We start from the raw sequence: 10,798 nt of genomic DNA on the forward strand, positions 1-10,798 counted from the left end.
GAATGCACACATTTCATACCATGCATTTTTTTATTTTTTGTGCTGGCCCCCTGTGGGAATCGAACTCACAACACTTGCGTTGCACACACCATGCTGGCATTGCAAACACCATGCTCTACCAACTGAGCCACATGGGGCACTCTCCAGACCACACACTGTACATGTGGTCCGCAGTTGTGAGGCCGATTGGACGTACTGTCAAATTCTCATATGGTAGAGAAATTAACATTAGATTGTCTGGCAAGAGCTCTGGTGGACATTCCTGCTGACTCAATTTGTGCACAACATTTGAGAGAAATAAGCTTTTTGTGCGTGTGGAGAATTAATGTTTTTTTTTATTTCAGCTCATGAAACATGGGACCAACACTTTACTTGTTGCGTTCATATTTTTGTTCAGTATATTTGGGTTGCGACCTCGACTTTGAAAATGACTTTTACAGGGACTATTCATTCTAGCAGTATACAATACATCATCTACACTGTCAAGGAATCAGATATTTACCAAACACACACGCACACACAAACAAATCAACACACATACACACATGCATTTCTTGTAATGGGAGAGGAGGCATGGCCTGTAACTTCATAGAAGGCACATACGGTACCAGTCACAGAATTATCCCCATTACGTACAGTAAGAGTATCACGTGCAAACACACACACACACACACACACACTCCCTCTTTAGGATGGAGCCCCTGTCGATAGTATTTAAATCAGAAGGTGTGTGAAGGCAACTCCATTCTCTGGCCACCATCAAAAAGAGAGGTATTATGTTATCATTATACTGTTTGATATGTTATGACTATGTACTTTTAGATTCTGCATGTTATTATACTGTAATGTTATATTATACATGTTATTATACTGTAAGGTCTTTTAACTGTTATCAAGCAAACATCATTCAGTAACTGCTACTAAATAATCCCCTTATTTAGGTACAAGTTAAACTTGTGTCTGGTGTATTCTCTATCATAAATGTTGTATTGTCTATCATAACAATGGTGTATTGTCTATCATAATTACATTTGCATTTTAGCAGACACTCTTATCCAGAGAGACTTACCGGAGCAATTAGTGCCTTGCTCAAGGGCACATCGACAGATTTTTCACCTAGTCAGCTCGAGGGTTCAACCCGATAAATCTTTACGGTTACTGGCACAACCTCTTAACCACTAGGCTACCTGCTGCTACATGGCATGTTCTTTATCATAATGGGGTTGTATTGACAATCATTCTCTCCTCAGTACATTGGTGGCAGCAGTGGGATCAGAGGCACCATGCCCATAGGGGGCACAGGGGCACGTGCCCCCTCAAGATTTGTCCTGTAATAATAATTATAATTTTTATTAATTGTTGTTGTTTCTTTTTAATACTACGAGCCACCAACCAATGTTATGAAGTTGGCTTTAGCTGGCCCAGATTTTCCAACCTCATAACTAGCTACCAAGAAGCCATTTCAGGCTACCAATCAAGTTAGTTACACAAGCTTGCTTCCCTATCTTAGCTAGCATTCCTGCTGCCAAGGTTGACAGACTTTAGAAAAGCAAGTAATAACTAAATGTACTGAATAAGAATATCATTCCTTTCAATCCTTTACATAGATTTTAGCAGCGATGGAGAGAAGCAAATTTGCTTCTTTACAAATATAATCACCAGTCAGGACACAGACAGCTCAAGAGGTATGCTTAGATATGCAGAGAAATGATTATGGCTCTAGATTGTACGAAAAAGCTGTTTCAGGTGTTTGAAAAATAAAGAAATCTAGCCCCCCTCCAGACCACCCTCAAGTACTTTGTGCCCCCTCAGATTTTTAGAGTGCATGACGCCCCTGGGATCGCTCCATACTATTCTCTCCTCAGTATATTGGTGGCAGAGGTGGGAATCGCCCAATACTATTCTCTCCTCAGTACATTTGTGGCAGAGGTGGGATCGCCCCATACTATTCTCTCCCCATACAGTATGCTCCCAAGGAACTACACACGTGTGTCAGAGTTTGTGATCGTGGGCTTCCCGGGGCTCCATCCATCCTTATACCAGCTGGTGGCCTGGTTCTTCTTCTTCATCTATGTGATCACGGTGGTGGGGAACTTTCTGCTGGTGGTGCTGTTTGCCCTGGAGCGCAGCCTGCAGAAACCCATGTACATCATCATGCTCAGCCTGGCTCTGTCAGATATAGGTAAGATACTCAGCCTGGTTCTATCAGATATAGGTAAGAGACAGAAGTCTTCATGACAGAAAGGTTATCCTGTTAGAATGTGTGTCTGTAAGGACATGTGACCATGAACTTCCTGTTCAAATGTGTGGTCTGTTCTCCAATCTACATTGCACCAAAAAATGTACTAATCAATTGATTAATATTTATTTACATTTTGATATGTTGCGGTGCTTGTACTTTCTCAGGCTTCTGCACGGTGGCCCTTCCCAAAGTGATAGCTCGGTACTGGTGGGACGACGCTGGCATCTCTTTCTATACGTGTCTGATACAGAAACAATTCATCCACTACTTTGGAGCGCTCACATCTCTCATCATGTTGTCCATGGCCATGGACAAATACCTGGCTATCTGCTACCCTCTCAGGTGACATAGATCTACCCAACCCTAACCCTTACCCTAACTCTCTCATCATGTTGACCATGGCTATGGACCGATACCTGGCTGCCTGCTACCCTCTCAGGTGACATAGATCTACCTAACCCTAACCCTTACCCTAACTCTCTCATCATGTTGACCATGGCTATGGACCGATACCTGGCTATCTGCTACCCTCTCAGGTGACATAGATCTACCTAACCCTAACCCTTACCCTAACTCTCTCATCATGTTGACCATGACTATGGACCGATACCTGGCTGTCTGCTACCCTCTCAGGTGACATAGATCTACCTAACCCTTACCCTTACCCTAACTCTCTCATCATGTTGACCATGGCTATGGACCGATACCTGGCTGTCTGCTACCCTCTCAGGTGACATAGATCTACCTAACCATTACCCTAACTCTCTCATCATGTTGACCATGGCTTTGGACCGATACCTGGCTGTCTGCTACCCTCTCAGGTGACATAGATCTACCTAACCCTAACCCTAACTCATAAGAGTCTAAGCTATATTGAATTGTTTTCAGAAGGTCATACCAAGGATCAATTTACTATTTGATTTAGAATTTTAAGACCCCTTGAAACATCTTTTTTTTTTCTTTTTTTATGTGATGAAAAACATCGTTTTGGCCTTACTGTTATTAGCCCATACAAACGCATTGAATAACAGATTCACTGCATGGAACAACAAAGCCCCCCCCCCCAACAAGTGTCTTAGAGATTAAAGAAAGATCAGGAAACATTTCTATATAATTTTTTTTACATGTATTTAACCCCTTTATTTTTGTCACTAAAAAGTTTCCATATATAATTCCATACATTTTTTGGGCTGGTACCAGGGGACCTTCAGACAAGTCTTGTGAGGCCTGTAGGTGTCCTAGAGAAAACAACTGAATTGTACATGTTCCTGAGAGTCTCACCTTTACACAGATTAGTGTGTAGCCCAAACTGTTCACCCCCTAAAGACAGAAGTTGGCAGATTGTACTGACTTCAGACTTGTCCCAAGACGGAGAACACCATCTTGTTCGTGAGAGTCTCATCTTTCAAATCAAATTTTATTTGTCACATGCGCCGAATACAACAGGTGTAGATCTTACAGTGAAATTATTACTTACAAGCCCTTAACCAACAATGCAGTTAGAAAAATAATAATTGAAACTAAAACAAATAAGAACAAGAAATAGTACACATGTGCTCCCATTGCCTTCAATGTTGTTTTCCTAATAATAACTTTGGACATGTGTGCATTCCATCAAAGTAAGTGCCTTATTTCGTTATCATAATAGTTTCTGAATATTGTGTTATGTCGTCTCTACTGTAGCACATCATATGTACAGTTGAAGTCAGTTTACATACACCTTAGCCATGAAAAAGGGGTAAAAATAATCAATGGCATTTCTAAACCATTGATTGTATTAGAAACACAGTTTTTATGTTTTGATGCTGCCTTTTACATGCACTGAAACCCCCAAAAGTTTTTCACTACGCTGTAATGGAATATTTATGTTTGCAATTTTCTGATAACTCACTTCTGTGTTCTCTTCATGTGCTGTTCTAATAACCAATTTCTGTGTTCATGCAAGTGACTGATTTAACGAATGCTCATTTATCAGTATCTGCAATTTGGCAGTACGCCCAGACCTTGTTTTGAGAACGAAAGATATCTCAGTTTCAAGGTCTCAGCTTAGAGAAAAAGCCTCGTGAGGTATTGGTCTGTCACATGTTATGACCTAGTATTGGTCGGTCACATGAATGAAACAAAACGGTAATGATTAATGAATTATGCTAAATCATGCAAATATTACTTGTCTGTGTATAGCTGTATATAAGACTACTGCTGGGACTGCCCAGGCAGAACTCCTGATTGACATGTGTACTATGTTTAAAGAGCAGCAGTAAAATAACAATAGCGAGGCTATATACAGGGGGTACCGGTACAGAGTCAGTGAGCTGGGGCACCGTTTAGTCAAGGTAATTGAGGTAATATGTACATTTAAGGAGAGTTATTAAAGTGACTATGCATAGATAATGACAGAGAGTAGTAGCAGTGTAAAAGGGGGGGGGCAGTGCAAATAGTCTATGTTGTCATTTGATTAGATGTTCAGCAGTCTTATGGCTTGGGGGTAGAAGCTGTTAAGGAGTCTTTTGGAACTAGACTTGGCGCTCCGGTACCATTTGCTGTGTGGTAGCAAAGAAAACAGTCTATGACTAAGTGGCTGGAGTCTTTGCCAATATTAGGGCTTGCTCTGACACTGCCTGGTATAGAGGTCCTGGATGGCAGGAAGCTTGGCCCCAGTGATGTACTGGGCCATACACACTAACCTCTCTAGCACCTTACGGGTGGATGCCGAGCATTTGCCATACCAGGTGGTGATGCAACCAGTCAGGATGCTCTCAATGGTGCAGCTGTAGAACTTCTTGAGGATCTGGGGACCCATGCCAAATCTTTTCAGTCTCCTGAAGGGGAAAAGGTGTTGGCGTGCCCTCTTCATGACTGTCTTGGTGTGTTTGGACCATGATAGTTTGTTGGTGATGTGTATATCACGGATCTTGAAACTCTCAACCCGCTCCAATACAGCCCCGTTGATGTTAATGGGGGCCTGTTCAGCACTCCTTTTTCTGTAGTCCACGATACACTCCTTTGCTTGCTCACATTGAGGGATAGGTTGTTGTCTTGGCACAACTAGGTCTCTGACCTCCTCCCTATAGGCTGTCTCATCGTTGTTGGTGATCAGACCTACCTTTGACGACACAACAGCAAACTTAATGATGGTGTTGGAGTTGTGCTTGGCCATGCAGTCGTGGGTGAACAGGAGGGGACTAAGCACGCACCCCTGAGGGGCCCCAGTGTTGAGGATCAGAATAGCAGATGTGTTGTTGCCTACCCTTACCACCTGGGGGCGGCAGTCAAGGACCCAGTTGCAGAGCGAGGTATTTAGTCCCAGGGTCCTTAGCTTAGTGATGAGCTTTGTGAGCACTATGGTGTTGAACGCAGAGTTGTAGTCAAAGAACAACCTTCTCACGTAGAGGTTCCTTTGTCCAGGTGGGAAAGGGCAGTGTGGAGTGTGATTGAGATTGTGTAATCTGTGGATCTGTTGGGGCAGTATGTGAATTGGAGTGGGTCTAGGGTTTCTTTGATGATGGAGTTGATGTGAGTCATGACCAGCCTTTCAAAGCACTTCATGGCTACCGACGTGTGTGCTACGGTGTGGTAGTCATTTAGGCAGGATCCATTTGCTTTCTTGATCACTGGGACTAAAGTGATCTGCTTGAAACATGTAGGTATTGCAGACTCGGTCAGGGAGAGGTTGAAAATGTCATTGAAGACACTTTCCATTTGGTTCGTTAATGCTCTGAGTACACGTCCTGGTAATCCGTCTGGCCCTGCAGCCTTATGAATGTTGACCTGTTTAAAAGTCTTGCTCACATCGGCTATGGAGAGTGTGCACAAAAAGCTTATTTCTCTCAGATTGTGTGCACAAATGTGTTTACATCCCTTTTTGCAAATATAGTCCATCCACCTGACAGGTGTGGCATATCAGGAAGCTGATTAAACAGCATGATCGTTACACAGGTGCATAGTGTGCTGGGGACAATATAAGGCCACTCTAAGATGTGCAGCTTTGTCACATAGCACAATGCCACACATGTCTCAAGTTTTGAGGGAGTGTGCAATTGGCATGCTTACTGCAGGAATTTCCACCAGAGCTGTTGCCAGAAAATTGATTGTTAATTTCTCTACCATAAGCCACCTCCAAAGATGTTTTTGAGAATTTGGCATTGCGTCCAACCGTCCTCACAACCGCAGACCAGGTGTAACCACACCAGCCCATGACCTCCACATCCGGCTTCTTCACCTGCGAGATCGCCTGAGACCAGCCACACAGACAACGGATGAAACTGAGGAGTATTTCTGTCTGTAATAAAACCCTTTTCTGGCAAAAAACACACTCTGATTGGCTGGGCCTGCCTCCCAAGTGGGTGGACCTGGCTCCCAAGGGGGTGGGCCCATGCCCTCCCATGCCCACCCAAGGCTGCGCTCCTACCCAGTCATGTGAAAAGCAGGGATTAGGGCCTCATTAATTTATTTCCTTATATGAGCTGAAACTCAGTAACATTTTTGAAATTGTTGTATTTAGCGTTTATATTGTTGTTCAGTATACTGTCACTATATCTACCTGTAACTACCTGTATTTCCCTCTCAGGTATTCAAAGATAACGACCTTTTACAGAAGGCAACTCTCTCTCTTTCTTACCCCCTATCCCACCCATCTCTACCCCCTCTTCCACCCCCACACCTTCCCCCTCACTCCCTCCCTCCCTCCCTCTCTACCAGGTACAATGAGCTAATGACCAACAGGACCATGTCTCTCCTAACTGCCCTGTCCTGGATGTCAGCCATGATATCTCCAGCCATCACCACCATCCAGTCATCCCAGATGCCTTTCTGTGGGCCCAACCGCATTATCCACTGCTACTGCGACACTACGTCTCTCAACCAGTCAGTTTCCGAATCCCAATTTGCTCCCTATTCACTTTAAAGTGCACTACTTTTGACTCCTAGTGACTTTACTGTATTATACTTGATGTACATACAGTATATGTATTTTTTTAAATGATCAAATACATTCAGTCAACCAATCAACCAACCAACCAACCACTCACTCAACAGGCTGTCGTGTGCTGACATCTCGTCTCAGAGCAGACTATCCTTCTCACTAGCCATGGTCGTCCTCTTCCTCCCCTTTGGCTTCATCGTCTTCTCCTACGTCAACATCATCGTCACCGTGATGCGCATGGCTAACGCACAGGTCAGAATTCTGGAGGTGTGGGGGGAGGGGTGTGCAAAGAGGGTTAAGGAGGGGTGTGTGAGGAGGAGGGGTGTGTGGTAGGAGGGGGGGTGTGTGACCCCACCACTAAATGTTTACGAGCATGGTCTTATTTCTGTTACAAGCTCAACGTAACATCAATAGGTTTAGGATACTACACATGATACTCTAATTTTCCCTATACCCAACATGAGGTTGCTACAACATGAATGAAAGTTTACACTGGTTGAGAGAAATTGGAGTAATCAAGCTGACAGTAACATTCAATACTACGATGAACACTCTTGCCTGGGTCTAGTTGATCTAGGGTGTAATCATTAGTCCAACAGTTGTAAACGAGAGTTTCTATTGGACAAATTCAGGTATGTTTTTCCCCATTTCGTTCCGTTTACTTCCGTTTTAATAAATGTTTTTCAACAAAAAAATCGGCGGAATGAATTCATTCCTGATCACACGCAAACAGATCACTTTCGCAGCAGCCACATACAAACAGCATGATCACTTTGCTCGTTGCACAATTCCTTCTCGCATCTACGTGCTCTCCTCCTCTCACCTTTTCCCTTCACTTGTGAACTTCAGTGCACAACACATCAGCTGTCTGTGACCAGGTGAAAAAACCTTTCCAAGCCACACTTCATATCATAACCGCTAACTGCTACACACCGCCTACATAATTGTCACCATATTAGCTAATGTCATGGTCAACATAGCTACTAGATTTCACGCGTTAGTAAACCCGCTACAATCATGCACAATAGTGTACAGTCAGCAAGCAGTTTAGCAGTTACATTGGTGAACCCCGGTAGCAATAAATTAATAAGACCAAAAGGTTACATTGACTTGGAAGAGTTCGTGTTGGATAGCCATAGCCAGCCAGCTAACATAGCATCTCTTTGTTTGAGCTGGGTGTTTGAATAGGCTAAAGTAGCTAGCTTCATTTGCTAGCTAAGTAAATGAAAGTGAATAATATACAATGAAATATAGCTAGCTCTCTATTTCTTTCTTCTCCTTAATATGTTCAAAACTGCTCAAGTATTGTCTTTCTCTTTGAGTCAACTACTCACCACATTTTATGCACTGCAGTGCTAGCTAGCTGTAGCTTATGCTTTCAGTACTAGATTCATTCTCTGATCCTTTGATTTGGTGGACAATGTCAGTTCATGCTTCAAGAGGACGTCCTCCAGGAGTTGTCATAATTACTGTTTAAGTATATGGTAGGAGTTGAGAACCATGAGCCTCCTACATTTTGTATTGAAGTCAATGTACCCGAAGGAGGATGGAAACTAGCCGTCCTCCGGCTACACCCTGGTGCTACCCTACAAAGTGATGTTGAGGCTACTGTAGACCTTCATTACAAAACAGTATGTTGTAATCAAATATTTGCTGACGTGAATTTATTTACTAAGGTTTTATCTAAAAATTATAACTTTTTCACTTTTATTTTTATGAAATTAACTGAGGAGTATGTTCCTCCACATCCTCATCTGAGGAGCCTCCTAAGCACTAAACCTGGACTGCCAGGTTCACCATTTCAACTTTACATCACACATTTCTTGTCCTGTCCTGTCTCTGACCTTAATTTTAACTACTCTCTCCTAACCCTAACCCTAACATTTCGCCATCTCTCCCCTCTCTAACCCAGGGCAGGCTGAAGACCTTCTCTACCTGTGCTACTCAGGGCTGTATCATCCTTATTTACTACGTCCCCCGCTTCATAGTGAACGCTACACCCTACATCCCCAACCTGACCACGACCCCTGACCTCCGCATCAGCCTCGCCATTTTCTCCAGGTAGGTAGACCACAGGTTAGAGGTGGGCTGGGAACCCAAAGGTTGCTAGATCAAGTCCCGGGCCGGGCGATGCAAAACTGTGGAATGATCTGGCTACTTTTGTCAGATCATTACTACCACTGCTATTGTGCCCTTGAGAAAGGCACTTATCCCCAAAACAGCTATCCATCCAGGGGCTCCCCCGTCTGAACTAAACCCCTCCTGTCCCTGTCTCCCTTCTGTCCCTCTCTCCCCCTCCTCCTGTCTTTTTCTCCCCCTCTCCTTCATTCCTGTCCATCTCTCCCTCTTCCTCCCCTCCTGTCCCTGTCTCCCCTCCTGTCCCTTTCTTGCCCTCTCCCTTCTCCCCCCTGCCATCCAGAGTCAGTGGAAGACCTTCTCCACCTGTAGTTCCCAGCTGTGTATCATCTCTCTGTACTACGTCCCCCGGTGCTGTGTCTACACCAGCAGCGTCATCAACTTCTCCATCAGCCAGGACTTTGTTATCGGCCTAACCCTCCTCAAAAGGCAGGTAGCTTAGAGAAGCAGGCCAACAACCAGATGGTTGTCAGTTTGAATCCCATGTTTGACAGGGAAAAATGTGTTTGGGAGTGGTGGGTTGCTGGCATCTGTGTCCTAGATGCCATCACCTGCTGTTGTGCCCTTGAGCAAGGCAATTAACCCCTATACACCTCACTGGGCACTACACTAGTAGCTGCTCCAGCCTCTCCGTGTGTGTGTGTGTGTGTGTGTGTGTCTTAATAAAATATTATTCTTATTCTACAGTCTGCTGCCACCCCTCCTCAACCCCTTCATCTACTGCATCCGTACCAAAGAGATCAAGGCTTCCCTGGCCAAGTGGGTCTACCGAGGGCAGTCCAACGCACATCACAAACCCTCCGTCCACCCCATAGCCTGCTGACAGGAACTCAGGCAGCCTGCCGCTTATAAAAATCACACAGGAGGCGTTATGACTGCACACTTCTCCTGTTCTCTCCCCTGGTCATGCAGATGTTGAGGCCCAGAGCTGATATATTTTTAACATTTCATTATTCAATATGGAAAACAATAAACATTTACACTTGTTTTTGCTGTCTGGTAGTTTTTGTTCCCATATACTGAGTGTGCTGTGAAAGAAGAGGCCACAGCACATTCAGAGAGCAACAATCATATCTTCATTGGAAATGTCACATCACTCATAAGACTGATGTCATCAAATCACATTTGATACGTTTTCATACCTGCAGTATAACTCTTAAAGGGGCAATCCAGAATTGGTACATCATTATTTTTACTTTAAAATGAATCATATATTAGCCATTGATTCTTGAAGAATATAATTTATAAATGCCTCAATGAGCTTAGTTCAATGGCCGTGGCCAATCAGAACCCAAACTAAAATGTTGACTTTGTTTTATTCCACATGTGTAAACAATGTAAATGAACACTGCATAGTTTCAAAACGTGATTAAAACTAGACTTTTGATCTCATGGATGCACTGTAAAGGGGTTGCTGTGAATTTGACAGTAACCTACAAGCAGCTCATTACTGTATATTATATTGCAGGTAACCTACTGTCATCTAAATGCTGTATCAA

At 43.7% G+C, this 10,798-nt stretch overlaps 1 protein-coding gene across 1 annotated transcript; it reads left to right on the plus strand.

The window, feature by feature from the left end:
* Nucleotides 1–1,965: 1,965 nt before the first annotated feature.
* Nucleotides 1,966–10,285, plus strand: LOC115202788 (olfactory receptor 10A4-like). The gene is made up of 6 exons (XM_029766819.1): nt 1,966–2,182; nt 2,407–2,584; nt 6,941–7,105; nt 7,277–7,415; nt 9,076–9,224; nt 9,987–10,285. Exons 1-6 carry the CDS (start codon nt 1,966–1,968, stop codon nt 10,120–10,122), a joined length of 984 nt encoding a protein of 327 aa, XP_029622679.1. The 3' UTR covers nt 10,123–10,285.
* Nucleotides 10,286–10,798: the final 513 nt, after the last annotated feature.

The sequence above is a fragment of the Salmo trutta genome, chromosome 12 (assembly GCF_901001165.1).
Source record: "Salmo trutta chromosome 12, fSalTru1.1, whole genome shotgun sequence".
NCBI lineage: Eukaryota > Metazoa > Chordata > Actinopteri > Salmoniformes > Salmonidae > Salmo > Salmo trutta.

Excerpts from the sequence above, each read along its gene's own strand:
- LOC115202788 (XM_029766819.1), top strand. The coding sequence starts at position 1,966 with ATGCTCCCAAGGAACTACACACGTGTGTCAGAGTTTGTGATCGTGGGC. Across the intron at positions 7,106-7,276 it reads GACACTACGTCTCTCAACCA|GCTGTCGTGTGCTGACATCT; the intron begins GTCAGTTTCCGA and ends CTCACTCAACAG. Across the intron at positions 9,225-9,986 it reads AGCCTCGCCATTTTCTCCAG|TCTGCTGCCACCCCTCCTCA; the intron begins GTAGGTAGACCA and ends CTTATTCTACAG.